This window comes from Spea bombifrons, chromosome 1, assembly GCF_027358695.1.
Source record: "Spea bombifrons isolate aSpeBom1 chromosome 1, aSpeBom1.2.pri, whole genome shotgun sequence".
Taxonomy (NCBI): domain Eukaryota; kingdom Metazoa; phylum Chordata; class Amphibia; order Anura; family Pelobatidae; genus Spea; species Spea bombifrons.
The window spans coordinates 45,235,138-45,254,664 of NC_071087.1; the positions used below are offsets into that span (position 1 = coordinate 45,235,138).

Genomic DNA, 19,527 nt, shown 5'->3' on the forward strand with positions numbered 1-19,527 from the left:
ATTTTAGGAGAAAAAATGGTCAAGTGAAAAGATCTATGTGTGATGGGGGGTTGATGCTCTAAATCAGGAGACCAATGATTTTTCTTTGAGAAGTGGGTGCTTTGTGGTCTGTGGAATTCTCTCCTGGGTGTTTCCACCCCCTCCCACTCTATCCCATGCTCCAACTTCTGACCTTCTCTTCTCGGAGTTTATTCTTCCATATTGGTTTAAAATTTAGAAAAGACTATGAAAAATATAAAATGTATAAAACACAACACCTTGGTTTTACGTAGTTACAAAATGAAAAATCAGCACAATTATCACAGATATAAAATATATTTTAAAAAATGTATAAAGTTACAAGTAATACAAGATAAAATAACCCAGTCTTTAAGTAAAATAATAAGAAATGGATGATCAAGTATGCTTTACATTATTTTATTACCATGCATGGATATTGTATTATGGATGGTGAATTTCTTGTACCTTTATGGTGTAATCTCCTTTGTGAATGAAGATTTTGTCTGTCCAGGATATATCTCAGTTTAATCAACCAGTCTTTCAAGGATGTGTATTGAGACATAGACACTTTTGTGTATTCACACTTCTTCGGGGGGGTTGTTGGGTTGGTTCTTTTATCATCTTTCTTTTTTTAATAGACTTGTTACAAAGAGGTAAACACACTTCAGATAATATAGTGAAGGATTTCTTTTAACCAGAGAAGGACCGTGTTTGTTTTGTCATTAAATTTTCACTACCAACTTTGCCCCTTCCCAACCCGGCATAAAGCGCTAAGAAAACACCCAATATTTAATATTTGGTTAAGAAAAATACCAGATCTTCCTCTTTCTTTGTGAGTCCCTGGAGCACTATAACAAATTACTATTCTATTTTTGTAAATAATTACTGTTTCTGTAGAATTACTGCTATTAAGTGCAAAATAAAATACTCAATTTATGCTGAAAACAACGCCTATAAACGAATACACTGGAAGTAGAGGAATAAGGTAATACCCGCATATTCACTATAATATATATATATATAATATTATTAAACATATACATATATATGTGTGTGCGTGTATATGTATAATATATATACAATATATCTGTATTATATATATATATATATATATATATATCTTACATAGGCCTTACTGCCCTGATATTTAATAGGACGTGTTATTTCAAATGCTGTGTGATATATAGAATAGAAAGTGTGTGATAACAAAGAAAATTATAAGATTTTAGCACTCACCAGGAATAACGTTTGATGAGAAAATCGATTTAAGAAAATGGGACTGGAATCCTGCAGACCCCATTATAGTAAAAATCGCTCTATTTCTGGGCAACTTTAGTAGCCATGTAAAAAAAAAAAAGTTTCAGAAGTGCTCCTTGGGATAGGCAATGGATTCAGCTTCATTCTGCTCCTCAACATCTAATTCCTGGAAGGAACAGGACACTGAAACTCTATCTTCTTTTTCTGCACACTCCGGTTTTATATCTCACTCTACTTTAGTACATGAGCTGTAGGAAGCGCAATGAGTCTTTGGATAAAAAGATCCAGTCTGCTCCAATTTGTATCTCCCCATGGGTTCCTTCTTTCACTTGGAGGTTAAGCACCTTTTTATTCTGCCTCCCTTTTTCATCCTGGATAGGATTTGCTGCCAAAAGTACAGTAAAAAACACCCTTGAGTGCTCCCAATACACAAATCTGTCTGTGCCCTGCCTCCTCACCCCTAACACTGCAAGGCACAGGAGACTCCAGGCTCACTTTAGCTGTAAGGAGCCACAGGACGCACCAAAGTCTTAAAAAGTTAATATGCAAACGGCCATCATAAAGCAGTAAACCTGATCTGGGATCAGATTTTACTACCGCACAAAACCGTGAAACTTTTGAGAGGGGAACAATAGCACTGTGTGTGGATTACTGAACTCCGGTGGAAACATCCCGCATACCCACGCGTGGGTGTGTAAAAGTACATGGTTTGTAAACCAAGATCTTACTAATCTTCTCTATTTAAAACATTTCTCTGTTACTATCGAATAACTATAACCTTGTCTCCGGTAGCCAATTTATGTGATTTTATTTTAATTTAAATTTTATGTACAAAAATCATGTTTAATTTCGATTTTTAAATTACCCAGAACATATGCAAGTTTGTATCGAACTTTTTTTTACCCAGTAAAATAATATCGTTTATTGCGAATTTTATTAAAACAAGTTACTTTAGTAATTATTTTTAGTATTTTTTGCTGGAAATTATTTAAAGTAGCCTATAGATATATGATTTACATTTGCACATGGTAAATATATCAGGATAAGGATTTCCACATATTTTTCAATCAAAAGAGTCTATCTTTTCCCAAAGAGATACATTTATTGTTGAAGCGGCATCATTGTCATTTTTTTTTTTGCCAAATAATTTTAAAACAATACATTAGAATTCAATTTACAATCCGATATTTCGGTTATATATCCAGAATATTGAAACCAACAAATAAATAATTACAATTGTAAATGCAATGGAAACTCCAGCGGGTAGATGAGCTGTGTGCAATAAACCTGGGGGGTCCTCTGGGGGAATTTACTTGAAACACCCCATGTTTTAAATGTTTTACATTTTAAATTTGTAATTTTTAAATTGTTTTACTATACGAATATGTAAACTGTTCTCCAGCAAATAAAGCAAGATTTTTTTTTGTCTGAAAATGAATAATTGTAGAAATGAAATTGTACAATTATAAGTTGGGTTGTTCTGTGAAAACAAGGTACTATTCTAAATTAAAGTCACAAATGTGTTCCTGTGATCATAAATACAGTGTTGCATTTTCTTATATACATTCTGCTTTGCTTCGAAACGAAAAAAAGGGAATCTCAATTCGTTTTAATGGCATGCTTTATGGTGAAGCCTAATGTGTATTAACACTGTAAAGATATGACTAAGAACTTTTATAAAATTAATTTGACATTTCAATATATACATCCTTTCAGTCCATTTTTTTTAAAACAATGCTAAACATAAAAAAAAATAACAAGCTTATAGTAACAATAAAATGTCATATCCAGTCAAACATGTGTCCATATACATATATATTTATCAATGTCCCGGTATCTGTTGGTAATACTTGGAAAATATTACTTCTTAAATTCCTTTGGAAACAAAAGATTTTTTGAGTCAATCTTCCCTTCTCTCCTTTTCTCGTGCAGTGCCCAGGTATTTTTCCATGATTATATTGTCTTTGTCTTACAAGAAGCGAGTTTCCGTTTAGTAAATATGTGTATGCATTCTTACATATATTATTATATGTATTTATCACACGGGTCTGTCCACAGCATACTGGCATGCACTAAGGTTGGATCCTGGGTTCTGAACACTGGCATATCCGAAACTAGAGTGCTGCTTGGCTTTGAGTCTAAGGCTTGCCAGGCTGGAGTTACATGTGTCCCGATAGACATATGGAGGTGTTGGAGGGGCATAAGGGCAGGCTGGCGTTGGCACAGCTGAATTCAGAGAGGGATTGCTCAAGTTGTTGAGGTTATTCAAGCTATTCAGACCAGAGCCTGGCACTCCTGTGACCGCAGAGGGTACCATGCTGGAGGACATGCTCATGGAGGAGATGGAGTTGGGAGAGGAGAACATGCTCTGTGAGGACAAGGGGTTAACATTCATGGAGTTGAAGAAGGGAAAGCTCTTTGTGGAGAGAGAGGCTGAGGTCAAGCCCTTGGCTGCCCAGTTGTTGTAGGAGTAGCCGGGGTACATGTCGTCATATGGCTGCATAAGTCCATTGAACTGAGGTCCAAAGCCGTTTTTGCACAGCTCTGCTTGCTGGTTCCTTTCCCTTTTCCTCCATTTGGCTCTGCGGTTCTTGAACCACACCTGGAATAGAAGGACACACTTCACATCAGCCAAGCTGTACCCGACAAGAAACACCAGAAAGACATTGTCTGCCATGCACTCCAACTCTCACAACCTAAAGCCAGCAACTGTCTAAACGTGGTATATATATATATATATATATATATATATATATATATATATATATATATATATATATATATAATTAACTGCTGATTAAAATAAAATAATATATAAAAAACACATTTTATTCCTCGATAGGATCTCCAAGTTTAGCATTTCTTCCAACATGTCTACATCGCCAAATCCTCATCACCCCTAATCCCGCCATCCCTATCTAAATCTCAGAATGTATTTGTATTAATGATCGTCTCTCTTAATATTATAATTCTCCTATTGATATTTATATATTATAAATATATAATATATTTATTCTACACAATAAGGAGACGAAATGACAAAGCATATAATAAAAGTGTAGGGGTGAATTTAAATAAGTGGACAAGACAGCTTCATTTTCTATATATTTGTTTTTTTTTTTAAAAAGGCTTCGTAATCATTACAAATAGATAATTAGAGGTTTTATTTTCTAAAGTATTGTGGATTCGGCCCACCTAGGTACAAATATCCATTTTCAGAATATGGGAATAAATGTTTATCAGGCATGAAACCTCAGGAGATCCTCCCTTGTGCTAATCTGCAGTGGCTGAAAGAAACTTCTGACCCAACTTAAACTCTCTGTTTCCTTGGCAAGACTTGTCTTTTAACCACGTGCTAAGTAAGATCACTAGATCTTCCTTCCAGACAATGAAGAAGAAAAAAAAGTGAATCAATCTGCTAACATCTCCAATCCACATCTTGGTGTCTGAATTGTCAGTCACCCCCCCTGCAGGGAAAAGTTTGTGTATTGGAGCTGTCCCCAAGTCTCCCTTGTTTACACAAATCATGTTGTACATTACAGATCGCTGTTAACTGTATCATTAATCCCTCACACTCAATTGACAAGAAGCACATTAGGAACCCCTAAGATTCCCATAATGTTGCTAATTTGAGCTGCACACATATCTTGAACCAGTCCTGATAAAATGCCTGATTTGGCTCCACTAATGAAAGGCTTTCATGTTATGTGCTGTAGTGACTGAGTTATACTTCTCCATTCTAACTACTACTACTACTACACACACACACACACACATATATATATATATATACACACACACACACACATATATATATATATATATATATATATATATATATATATATATATATTATCAGTGTGATCTTCTAATTACCACACACACTCATTTGCAAAATATTTGGTACAAGTAAATGTATGTCTATACACAAAAATAAGATTATATATATATGTATATATAAATATATATATATATATATATATGTACATATATATGTAGATATATATACATATATATGTATATATCTACATATATATGTGTGTATATATATATATATATATATATATATATATATATATATATATATAATGGTGGACTCCAATTGCTCAAATCTCCATTGAAAAAGGAACATAAGGTCACTCAGTGTGTGCTGTTCCCTGTCTAGTAATTTTACAACTCTCTCTTTGCTGTGTTAATATTTGTGAACAGAACTCGCCCCTGAGACAAATTACCCCAGCAGCAAATCTAAGAGGCTTACAAACTGTGTTCAAGGCTGTTTCATGGATGGTCTTAAGTTTTAGGTCCCCCCATAAATCTTATCTTTCTTTTTTCGCAGGGCAAAGATTATGTGCACCCAAACCGAGTTTGGTCAGCATAATTTAGAATCAGTCTAGCTTTACTTGAATATCATTTACCAGACACATATTGATACCCCCCCCCCCTTTCTTCTTTGAACATGTGTACAATTACAAATATCAGCTTTAAGCAGTAAAATGCAGATATCACATATGGTGAAAACAATCCCACAGAGTTTCCCTAGAGACAAATTATAGCCATTGTACATGCCGAAATACTGCATCATTTTCATCTTAATTCCACTTGTCCCACAGATGTTTAAAACACAAACCATTTGCACAGCAGCTAGACTATATAAAACGGGATTATTTCAGTACGCACACAGGAACTCAGACTTTTAACACGGTTTCATTTTGATTTTTCCTGCATGTGTCTTTGCAATCATATTTCTACATGAATTATTATTATTATTACACACTTATTATTTTGAAAAAAAAAATACCACCCGCAATGAAAGAGTCAAAGTAAATTGAATCTCCACGCAACTGCAGGGATCGTAACAGAACAGATTTATATACTATTTTTTTAAATTAAAAAAATAATAATACAAAATTTAAAAAATATACAAAAATAAAAAAAATATTAATATATATTATTTATTTGTTCCAACTTTCTCACCTGCAAAGGTGATAAAATAGTCAATACCTGTGCTAATTTATTTATACATTCATTCATTTTTCGTTGATCTTGAACCGTATAATCCAGGTTTGCAAACATCGTGGTAGTACTTACTCTGACTCTGGCCTCCGTGAGGTTGGTCCACACAGCAATCTCCTCTCTGGTGGACATGTCTGGGTAGCGGTTCCTCTGAAAGGTGGCCTCCAGCTCCTGCAGCTGCTGGCTAGTGAAATGGGTTCTCTGCCTGCGCTGACGCTTCTTCTTGGAAGGATCATCCGCATTGCTGTCTTCATTTTTGCTTGAATGGCTTTTGTCCTTATCTGTAGAATTGTTTTAAAAAATAAATATATTTATTTATTTAAGCCTTGTGAAAACATCTTAAAAAAACATAATGAAACAAATTCGATTTTTTTTGTAGAAAAAGGTCTAAAAACCCAAAATGAACTAAACCACAACACATATTAATTCAACATAAAATTAAAACATGGATTTCCTTAAATTACAGAATTTTCTGATCCAGTTTTACAAATACATCCAGACATTCATAACCCTTAACTCCTTGAGGGTGTAATATAAACCGCTTTATAAATTGCGTTCTTCTGCTTTCATTTAGCCGCACACTCCGTGATGTGTTTATTGCGGCTAACTAATCCTTTCTAATTTATTCCACTTAATTATCAGCAGTCTTGTTTTATTTATTTCGTTTCTTACAGAGTAGACTCCTTTTATTCCGATGCCTATGAGTCAGATCTAAGGGTAGAAATAGGTGACTCATTAAATAGGACAAATTGCACTCATTAAAGTTATTTATTAAATTGTATCGCGCCGTAATTTCATCTTCAAAAACTGGACTCGAAGAAACGAATTGTAAAAGCAGGGCGGATTCTCATAGAAAGAAGGTTTAATTTTTTTTAATAACCTGTTTTATTTTATTTTAGCCTAGAGAAGAAAATAAATGTAAGAAATAGACTACAGGCAATCATATCCTGCCTAGTAAAAAAATCTTCTATTTTCACGTGTACTACGCCTGGTGCAATCATACAGGAGATTAGTCGGAGACTAATTATTGGGAATATGTATTGCACAAGCAAAATATACAATTCCTTGCTATTGCAGAAATAAAATTCCTGGCTCAGTAGAAATTAACACTAAATAATTGGACAATAAAAATGTATAAATATAATTAGGTTAATTACATTAAAAAAAAAACAATTTATGCACAATATTTTTGGCCAAAGCATAACATATTTTGCTCACATTTTTTAAATGCATTTATTACATAACATGACATATAGTTGTAGTAAAGGTTACCTACACATATTGACAGGGAAAAGAATAGATTGACAGTAAAAGACAACTGGTCTCAGTGACAGCAATTGTTGGATTTGGAGGTTATGGGCAGGCTCTTACCTGTGGCTTCTGGGCTGGAGGTATCTGAGATGGTATGAACCTCCAGTCTTTGCTTACACTCCACAGAGCGTTGCCCCAAGGAAGATGCCATGGATACAAGAGCCACAGCCTGGTGATGGTGATGATGGTGGTGGTGGTGGTGATGGGAAGGAACCGTAGCCAATTTACTCCCAGTCAAATGATCCAAATGTAATGGGTCTTTCATATAGTTCATCGATGATATGTGATCAGCAGAGAGAGTTTCCAAAAAATATATATATCCAAGTAAGTTGTAAAAAGCGCTCGAATTACAGGGGAAAAAAATGAGAGAGAGGCGGAATAAACTCTACTGCTGGCAACGAAATTCAATTCCTCTGTGTGTCCAACTGGTGGCACCAAATAGATCGATATTAAAGTGAGCTGGGCGAAATAGTTTCAGCAAGTCACTCGTTAAGTGCAGGCTTAAGGAGCCTTATATTTAAGTCCTGCTGAGTCCAGTGCAGTCATTAGATTGCTATGACTTGCTTTTCCTTCTCTCTCTCTCTTTCTCTCTCTCTGCTGCAGGATGTTATCAAGAATGATGCAGAATGATCCCTCTAGTGAGCTAGCGGGTAATGCATGATGTAGATGGGGGAAGGCATCAGGGGGTGGCTGTGAAGTGTCAGTGGCTACTTGCCTCTGCCACAGGTTCCAAGGATAGACAGGATTTAGTGAGTAGTAGATGCTGGTCCCATTCACTAACTCCTGCACAAGTGACAATGGAGATTCAGCTTAAGGCTCAGGCTCTTCCCTGTTTGACTAACATCTTAAAACCAGAGATTTGTGCTATCCTGCTGGCTGACGTCACGCTGCAGAACGCCTCCTTCTTCCTACACACCCAGCCAATGCGCGGACCAGCCAATGACCTTCCTTCCTCACTTGCAGCTCCATGAGGTAAGACAAGGGGGCGGGGTCACTGTAATTATACCTCCCAATCAGAAAGCTGAAGGGGCCGTCTCATTGCATGACTTCTTTATGCAGTATTATCAAGATCATACTCTGATCCAACAGGAGACTGAAGAGGTTTATGGCCATAGCACTCCGAATTAACGGTGGAGGGATTAGTTTCAAGTAATTGCCGATATACAGGCGAATATTAGATAGTGATATTACCTTTTTTATTTTTTTTTTTAAATAATATTAAAGATTATTAAATGCATTTTAATCCTAACCCATGCTTAATTGTAAGTCAGGTTTAGGTTCTCAAAACATATAATACACCTAAACACCATATAAAAAACTTTATATACTTAGATGCCTGCGTGTGTAGCTAAAATTATTAAAGATTTGAAAAATTATATGATTATTATATTATTTGTTGATTTATTTTAGTTAGATTCATAACTTTACGTTTTACAAGGTTAAATTAAATTAGAATGCACTGGCATTAATACATACAATCTTTTCTTTATGTTTATGAGTGTGGTGATTTTAATGTCTTATAAAACAGGTAAAAATAAAATAATCTAAATTAGAAAAAAATTTCAGCACTGGGTTTTGGTATCTGACCTTATTCACGTTAAGTTTGTATATTTATACAGACATGTCAAGATAGGGAAACGATTCCAAGTTTTTATACTTTGTGACAATTTTATGCTTTTCCCCTTTTTTTACTCAGTTCATTTTTAAAATTCTATATTCCATGTATGTACACACAGAACAAGAGGACATAGTTTTATGCCATTCTCATGCGACATACGTATACATATTATATATATATATATATATATATATATATATATATATATATATATATATATATATATATATAATTTTTACTGAAAGTGATGTTTGTTATTCATTGTCATCAACATTAAATATAATATTAAAAAATAACTATATAGCAAATACACCATCTTAATAATTGACACAATATCTATCCAAACAGTAGTGTGCATTGTAACATCAACTGCCATTAAATAAATATCTATATTTATTCTCTATATATCTTTATACATTATATCTTTATACATAAATTGTCTCTATCTATCTATCTATCTATCTATCTATCTATCTATCTATCTATCTATCTATCTATCTATCTGTTCTTGATCCATTTATAAATGCATCTCTCTAGCCCTCCTGCTTAAGGAAGAGTCTTACATCCAGAGATCGCGAAATAAAATCACCTTAAATTAATTTGGATTCAGTTCATTATCTGCTGCTTACAGAAGGCGTTGTTATCCTTGAGATTTGGCACTGAATCTTTTTCTCAGACCCCACAGCGTTTGGATGAAACAATACATTTGTAGTGCTTTTTTAATCTGATAAGACTCTAATTTGCTTAAGTCTTTTCAGTAAGGGGTTTTAGACTGGCCCTAGCCATTTTCTCGTCGATGTTCCCTCTAATTCCCATCAGATCATAAAGTATATGGCAGAAGGTAAATATTTCCACTTTTCCTCCCCAGCAGTCTGTGACCTATAACTGCGTCAATATAAATCAGGATCAATGTTAAAACTATTTGCTTATTAACTATAGATTGTCCTGTGACAGAAGGAAATGGTGATTTTCTGTAGTGGACTAATATTAAGGATATTAATTGGGTCACCTCAAAGAAAAGTAAAGAGGCTAGAAGAGGCTACTAATGCATACCATGTACCAGTATTGCATCGGATGGATGATCTGAGTACACTCACAGTGTGAGCCACTAATGGTTGGAGTACACCGACTGTGCCTTAGCATGATGTGAGTTGTAGAAGAAGAGGGCAAAAGCAGCCCTGTCCGGATTAGCGGATCCTAGATTCCTGTCGATTAGCTATTCAGGGTTTACAGATAAGACACAAGGTTTGTTATGAGTGGGTGATGCTATAATGTCAAGAAAACAGAAGTGCCACACTCCCAATCTGTACTGCATTAGGAGCGGCTAATCGGATAAAGATGCCCTGAGAAAAGATATACAACCGAACCCAACGAACACTACGGGTAAAACAAGTGTGCAATAACCCCTACAATTAACACATTTTTTTAGGCGCTATCAAGTAAATTATTTAAATATGTAATTCTTTCTCCTTTCTCTCTCTCCTCCTCCTCCTCCTCTCTCTCTCTCCTTTCTTTCTCTCTCTCTCCCCCTCACACACACACTTTCACGCCATTCTAGACACACAGATAACAAGCAATGTTGATACAGATGATATATTCCATTGCTTGTACTAAGGAATGGTGTTTGCCACAAATGTATCCGCTAATATGTAAAATAAAGCACGCTGCCTTTCAACCCGTATGGGTTCTGGCATGTTACAAGCCTGATCACTCCTCTGACTCTGCAACATTTTTCATCTAGGAGATTATTGAGGGCTGTTTGCTGAAGGTAAAGCACATCTATTGTCACCTAATGGCACAGCTAACCTTTCAACTGGCAAACTATTGGAAGCCAGCTGATCTTCTACAGTCTCATTTAGGGAAGACACATTAAGTATTTTAATAGACAAGATAAATTAATATAATATCATTTATTACTAACATATATAATAAAATGGAAAAATATGGAAAAAAAAATGTTGATTAATTTGTAGAGATTGTTGTTATGGCCAGCATAATATTAATGCATACATTGAATTTTTTTTTTGTTTGTTTCAAATTGAATATTCTTTTCGCTGGTTTAATTATATATTAGGTAAATAGGTTATTATTTACTCGCACCCAGAATATATATATATATATATATTAGTCATTAAATGGGAGAAAATGTACAAATATATTCTGGGTGCGAGTAAATAATAACAAAATAATAAAATTACGCTCGAAATAAAAGAAGACTCGGCTGTCCGCATTTCCTGCGAAAAGTCGCATTCCACAGAGAAAAAATTGCATACTGAAGTGGACAAAACGGACTTCATTGTATCAACGAAATAATCAGCCATTATTATTATTAGATTTCTGCTAAAGGTTATAGACTTCATTTTATGAGCTATGTTTGACCAATAGTCATACATAATTTACAAAATTGATCTTAATTTGATTTGACCGATCTCTCTATCTAAATCTTAATTGTTTATTTGTACACCCATCAATTCATCCATGACAGCAATACAGATATTTAACATTAATTGCTACATTGTTAATTTTATGTGTTTTTCCGAAAAATTAAGAACTATTATTGTTATTATTATTATTATTATTATTATTATTATTATTATTATCAGGGATCACGAACACCACTTCCCCTTCATCTAGAAGTAACATTTTAGGAACACAATTAGAACAAATTCTAATCAAATGTATTTTATATATCATTTTATCCACACCATTGACATCACCGTGAAAATAATGGTACATAAAAGCGAGACATCTCACTCATCCCTATACGGACTAAACCCCAAGCAAACGAATAAAGTGATGTAATTAATAATGTACCCTCCTGCCAGTTCAGATCAGGGTACACAGATCTACACAGTGTGTGGCCTTGTGCACAGATACATGTAAACGGTGCTCTCTATTCTGCATGGAATCCCACAAAGTAAATACAGGTGCAGTGCTTGGGCTCTCAGCCATTTCACTTACTGCTCTGTATAATTGAATATTTGTTATGGGGTTAGGGTGATACATTTAAATAAACCAGTATAGTGACAAAATGTATGCATGATAATATACTTTATAATTTAAATCGGGCCTTCGCCTCCAAACCTGGTTTGCCTTCACCTTAGATGATTATCATAAGGTGACTTTAGATATAGCAGAAATTTCAGGTATATTAAGGGGGGACATTTTGCTGCCATCAGTTACAGTAGCGCTGGAAGAAAGCATTTTGTGGGTATTATTGCATCACCTGATATTTATTACAATGATATTGCCATAACAGATGCATTTGATTGAAACTAGGACTCTTTTATACGTTGTTTTTGTCTTCTTTCTGCCTTTCACATAGCTTATGTTACTGGCTGTTGCTCTAGATCGAGGGCCATTAATTACTATTCAGTCAATATTAGGCAAAAGACAATGCTTTTTACATAGGATTAAGCAGACATCTGATTGTTCCATTAGTATATTCCTGCTCACGAAAAAAACGCTTTGCTTCTACATTTTCTCGTCCCCCGAGTCATTCCAGCAACTCCTGCATATATTATGAAGAAGGGGGAAAATCACCCAGGAAAACATAGCTTGTGGCTTTGTTTCCAATATATGTATATCTCTATCTATCTTTACATACACATACATATATATATATATATATATATATATATATATATATATATATATATATATATATATATATATATATACATATATATATATATATATATATATATATATATATATATATATAACCAAATTAATTTGCAAAATATTTGGCACAAGTAAACATTTGCCTATAAACACACACACAAAAATAAATTATTGCTAAACAGAGTTGGGAGAAAACCAAGAGGAAATTAATATTTTGCAAGTGTGTACTGGCTATAAGCCCGAATATTAATTTAGTACAATTTTGTACCTAAGATAAACGGTATAGTGTGTAAAAACATGTATTTGACAGCACCTACATATGAATGTATGATTTTGTATTTTTTTAATTTAATTTATATTTTCTCTGTAAATATGCACATTAGGATTTTGATTTATATTCAGACTTGAAGTAATTTTTTTCCCCATAAGTAATAAACTTGGAATATTGTTGTGATAAACTGGTAACAAACAGTATTCCACATGAAATTAAATGTTCAGACAGGTAAAATTAAATATTCAAAATAATTACCTTTCCTAATAATGGAATTAAGCAGCAAATTGGACTTCAAAAGAAATAAACTACTTATTCAAATGATTAATTTGGTAAAATAATTCAGTGTAATATACTGAATGTCATTTTAACTGTTTGCATTATTGATTATAGTGGTTCTGACAACTTGATTTAGCCTAATAACAGCAAAATGAACGGCAAAATGAACATTTTATTAATTTTGGATGTTTAAAACATCGCATAATCTACTTTTTATGATTTTTCCATAACATGAATATAAAGCGCATGAACTATTTTTATACACCGGATTTTCAATTCTCAATCATTAACAACTCATAATTGGCGTCACTTTCAGGAATTAAGCATTACAATGACATGTCAGATGGTGGCATTTCATATCTAAGAATATTTTGTCGGAAAAAAAGAATCCCTGCCAGGAAAAATATATGTGTTGATATTAAAACCTAACCTTCCTATTATTTTTTTTTCGGAATAACAGATTTACACCACTAGTCATTTTTTGTAAATTATCCATTATTTCTTTCCTCTTTTGTTCAACACTTCATTTGGTGATATAATCACGCAGGAAAGGTTAAAGCAATTTCATTACATTATATCCGCCATATAGGGGCTTAGAAAATGAGAAGATCTCATTGTACAGCGCTGCGGCTTATGATAGCGCTATATAAATGAAATAATAATCATACAAATAATAATGTTTTAAGCAATTATATGAGCTTAATTGTGCCTTGAATTTTAACAGACAATCTAAACGCGGACATATTTTATTAGCTGCAAATAATAGCAGGCTATGAAAACAGTATACAAATATAAAAGGAATCTAAGTTATAGTTATAGAATTAACCATAACAGTTATTGTTAACTATTTCTGTACCATATGTATATGCAATTTTTATCTTCTTTAAATCATATTTAAATCACCTTTAAGGTTAATTCACCTTACTACAAGGCGTCAGTCAATATTTCGTTTTCTTTGGGTATTCATTTTCCTTAAATGCTATTATATATCTTACTATCTTACAGGAGTCTAAGGCTGGGGAGGAATAGGACCCTTTATTTAGTTACAATAGTAACTCAATGTATCCAGTGCACCCCAGAAATGATGAAAAGATTTTTGAGTACACTATTTTGGCAAACGTCCACATCCTGCGCAAAAATAAAACAATAGCAGTCTGGGGATATTTTGATACATTTAGAAATAGTGAGTTTGCAAAAATAAAATGTACAAAGTATAATAGTGAAATTTAAGTGAGTTGAGAACCATTGCAACCAAATCAGTGTCTGATTAGCAGGATCATGACATTAGTTGCTATCGTGACAAGACCAGGTTTAAAATTTGCACCAGAATAATTTAGAATTCAACACACAAGAGGCCTATTTTGGTTCAATGGCTTGTATCAGTAACATATGTATAAAGGTTAATCTGGCTCCGAAGCTATAAAAATGGTGCAATCACCATAGCAACCAATGTAAAGTTTTTGCTGATTACGTTAGCACCAGAATAGATCTTTATACATAACCCCCAAAGATGGTTCAGTATGGAACAGGCAACAGAGGGCGCTCCAGGACCAGGTCTTAAGGCTTTGCTCATCTCACTTAAGTTGTCTGGCCCAGCATATTTTGTTTAATATCTATTTTGCGTTCACTCCTATTCACTTAGTTGACTCATTGCACATATTCTCCAGCTTCAATACTTCTGCCAAATCAAGACTATACCACTCAATAAATATAATATCCCACACAGATACAATTGCAATGTTTCATTCAATGTCTCTGCACTTTACCAATGTACTGCCACTCATTTTAGCAGTAAGGAGTTGGCAATTCTGGTAATGGTTCATAAGATATCTATCTATCTATCTATCTATCTATCTATCTATCTATCTATCTATCTATCTATCTATCTATCTATCTATCTGCTTTTAAAATTTCTCTAATTTCCATACTTAAATGTAATCAAAGACCTAATTAGTTTTTATTTTTGTGTATGAAAGACAGGTACACGTGTATTAATTAAATATTATTTGAATTTGAAATGCAATTTATCTTAATAAAATTAGTAAAATATTCATTTAAAAAAATATATCTTATTCAATAAAATAAAATCATGCTGGGGTGAAGACCGTCCAGGAAGACACGCTGTGATTTACAGAAACAGGGTTTGGTTCACCCATGAGTCCTGGTCCCAGGAGACAAGCCTCTAATATCAATATAATGAGGAAAATAGGCTTACCTAATTGAACACAGGAGGCTGTCACCAGCTTGCGACAATTAGTCTCCATGTTGATGTGAAGTCCAGTTATCTGTAATGACCTTAGAAATAAGAACAGTTGGTTAGATTTCTAAAGCACCTCCTTTAACACCAACAAAATACTCAAACACTCAATCTCCGCAGGGTCTCATATACAATAGTAAACACTGTAATATGATGAAACAATTATTATTAAAATGGTGGGTCTGTATGATACACACAAATAAATCAGCAGCCTATAGTGAGACGAATATTTTTACTATCAAAACAGGAATAAACGTTATATTAGGTGAATGGATAAAGTGATTGTAAGAAGTAATATATATATATATATATATATATATATATTATATGTATTATATATATATTATATATATAAATGTATATATAATTATCAGCTAGTGATTTTTTGTAATTTTAGGGACAGCTATTTTTTTCAGTACTTATTGGGTAATTTGTTAAATTAGATTTTTATTAAAAAGGTTTCGCATTCTTGAAATATTGGCCTAAAAGACAGGCTGAAGCTGTCTTTTATTGATTAATTTGGGCAAGGGAACAAAAAATATTAACAAAATTACAAAAATCTTCGTTAAATCAAGCGGTGTAAATAAATGATATACAGCCGCATGGCTTGTGTATTATAGTCTCATTAGAATTAAGTCATTCATTGTGCAAATTAGTGAAATGCAGTGTAAAGAGTAAGCCAACCAATAGATGGTAAGCTCCCAAGATCAGGGCCCTCTGTATCAGTATGTTTTAACGTGTTAAAAGCTACTGTAACAGCTTTACAGAATGTGCTGGTGCTGTATAAGTAAATGTAATATAACCATTTGTGTGATGTGTGATGGTTAATATGCCAACATCCTTCAGGCAGTAGCCAGCCTTGTTTACTATTTTCTAACTATCTTCTTTTTTTATTCTGATCCTTCAGTTCTTTTTTTCAGGTCTGTGCCAAAGAGCAGAAGTTTGGCTGCCCTGCATCTGAGTGATTCTGCAGTAAAATCACAGGATTAGTGGCTGATTGAGATGTCTGTTCGTGAGATATTACAAAATTCATTATCACAGCTCTCCACTAACTCGATATGAAGTAACACAGATGGGATTTTATTAGTCCAGGATTGGAATGTTTACTTATGATAATTTCACTGGGAAATTTGCATGTCATCATCTGTTAATCTTTTTCTTTTAATGTCTGCACTGGGTGAATGATTAGTTGACGTCTGAATTAATGCAAGGTTCTCGACCTGAACCCTTAGTCCAATTATTACAATGGTAATATTATAAATAAACCTTATTAAAAGCACCCTGACTCAATCTTCCTCTACCTTTCTTTCTTTCTCAACTTATAAAATGAATATAATGTAAATGTGATTTAAATCCTTTTTCTCACATTTCCGCACCCTTAGCAATATTATAAAGTAATAAGAAAATGTATAATTTAAATGTACATATAATAAAATAAAGTATATATATATATATATATATATATATATATATATATATATATATATATATATAAATATATATATATAATTATTTTGTGTTACTAAGACAGGAAATAATCAATCATTAGGGAAATCAATCATACATGCATATACATCCATAAGTCATAAAGTACACATGAATTTATTGTGTCAAGTTATTACGTTTTTCAGCTGTTAGAAGGCATATACCATGCATTTTTCGCAAAGTTTATTTAAAATGGGCATCCAATAATTAATTGATCCGTACATTTTGTATATTTGTTATTTTTATCTATTTTACTAGGGTTTTTATAAATAATATATATGTAACTTTTAAAAATAGCGGTGAACAATACATTTTTAAAATGAGTGTGAGGCTTTAGAATTTGAGATTAGTCCTCCTCTCCATCACTCAATTAATAACTTTATAGTAAACGTAGTTATTTGCGCCTTTTGAAGGCAAAAATTCACATTTCAGTGTGGGAGAAGGCTTCTTTCGCAGGTTAGACTTAAATGCAGTTACCAAATGATGGTAACAAGACCTCCTGGCCTATTTACAATACTAGGGAACTATGATGTAAACAATTCTGGAAAATATTGGACCACCAACCTGCCAGCAAGCCTGATACTTGCCCCGAGTATATATATATATAGATATATATATATATATATATATATATATATATATATATATATATATATATATATATATATATATATATATATATCTATATATATATATACACATATATATAGATAAATAATTGCAGGAATTGGCATTCTTGTCTCAGTCACTTAGCAACTTTAAACATAAAAAGATCAGAAACTGTAATACGCATTTGTCCAGAATTCGTATTTTTACCCCATAGAGAATCAGTTAACAAAAATTGATACAGTCTGGTACAATAAGTTTGAAGATGCCCACTTATGTGTTGAGGGTGTAGGGACATTAAAAAATAGTGATATGTAATTTTATGTCTGGGGCACATTTAGCAATATTTCACACATATCAGTATCGTGTGAACTTATCCTCAGATCTAAAACCATCTGGATGTAGTTTGTCTTCTGTTACTAAAACTCTTCTGACATTTTAACAAAGCGTAAAAGAGAGAGGTCTGAGCTTACAATCGACCTTACAAAAAAAACTGGGCTTCGTCTGGTCTTTAAGTTACACAGAAATAAATAAGAATACATTTTATGTATTTATAGTATTAGGAATAGACACCTCATTTCAAGGTAGGGGCACTAATGCAAATAATTTCTTGTGTAAATGTAAAAAATAGTGAAACTGCTTGGTGGGTTAACGTAAGAATGTAAATAATAAAAAAGTGTGATCTCTCAGAAAATAGAATTTTAGAATATTCATTGATTTGTTTTAATGAATCAGATTTTCAATAACGCTACTGGATTATATTTTAAATTGTAATTATTAACATTGTGTTTATCTATCTATCTATCGATTATCTATCTATCTATCTATCTATCTATCTATCTATCTATCTATCTATCTATCTATCTATCTATCTATCTATCTACTATCTATTAATATGAGGCCTAGCCCACAAAAGTATAGGCCAGGATAAACTACTAGTATATGTTACACAGTATCGCACAATGTGACCTGTATAGGAGTTACATGTCATTCTGATGAGTTATTGAACCAAAAGATACCCCAGACTGTTGTCCATCAATTATCAGCGCACATTATCTATATTAGCACTGTGTCATTCAGAAAAAGCCCTTGCCTACGCGAAACGTTAGCTACCGGCTGCAACCATGCGATTTCCTACAGTATTAAAGACTCAGGAGAAAATCATCAAAGTTTTCTTATCTCCCCAAGATGGAAGAACTTGGCTTCTACTTACCGGCAACCGGCTGGGTTTGCAGAGGGGCTGTGCTCCGATGTCTACCAGTGGAGAAATCCTGGATGAAGCGTTAAATGTAGCACCAGAAGTCAGGAACCACGAGAAAAAAGGAGAATCCAGAGGAAATCGAATTTAAATGAATGTCCCAAGTCCCTTTTTTTTAACGAGGGTCCCGGAGATGACCGTGAGATGTGTAGGGGGGTCTGTTCACAGATCTCTCTCCCTCTCTCTGTTTGTGTCTCTCTCTTTCTGCAGTGGGAACGCTGTGACGTCAGCAGAGATTCCACCAAACTCAGTCAGCAGAGGAAAGCAGGAAGGGAGGAGAGGGGTCAGGGGATAGACACAAACAGAGGGAGGGATAGACTGCAAAAAAAAAAAAGTGATCACAGGGTCAAGGATAGAAAAAAAATAATAGATTAGAAAAGGGGAGGGGGTGGAAAGTGAAATATAGACAAAGTTAATAAGACAAGAAGTGATATGGGATTAGCAGTATAATGAAAATGATGCATGTTTCCAGTTAGAAAAATGATACACTAAGTGTAGAATCTCCTGAAAAGTGGGGTGGAAATATTAACAATGGAATATAAATTTCA

At 33.5% G+C, this 19,527-nt stretch overlaps 1 protein-coding gene across 2 annotated transcripts; it reads right to left on the minus strand.

Moving 5' to 3' along the window:
* Nucleotides 1–2,339: 2,339 nt before the first annotated feature.
* On the minus strand, nucleotides 2,340–19,183 carry PITX2 (paired like homeodomain 2). 2 transcript variants are annotated; one of them, XM_053461503.1, is made up of 4 exons: nucleotides 18,935–19,183; nucleotides 15,589–15,668; nucleotides 6,346–6,551; nucleotides 2,340–3,859 (listed from the first exon to the last, which is right to left on the minus strand). In XM_053461503.1, exons 2-4 carry the CDS (start codon nucleotides 15,635–15,637, stop codon nucleotides 3,296–3,298), a joined length of 819 nt encoding a protein of 272 aa, XP_053317478.1. In that variant the 5' UTR covers nucleotides 15,638–15,668; nucleotides 18,935–19,183; the 3' UTR covers nucleotides 2,340–3,295. The 2 variants fall into 2 exon arrangements, with proteins under 2 accessions (XP_053317478.1, XP_053317477.1); XM_053461502.1 differs by lacking the exons at nucleotides 15,589–15,668; nucleotides 18,935–19,183 and adding an exon at nucleotides 7,642–8,526.
* Between the last annotated feature and the right edge of the window lie 344 nt (nucleotides 19,184–19,527).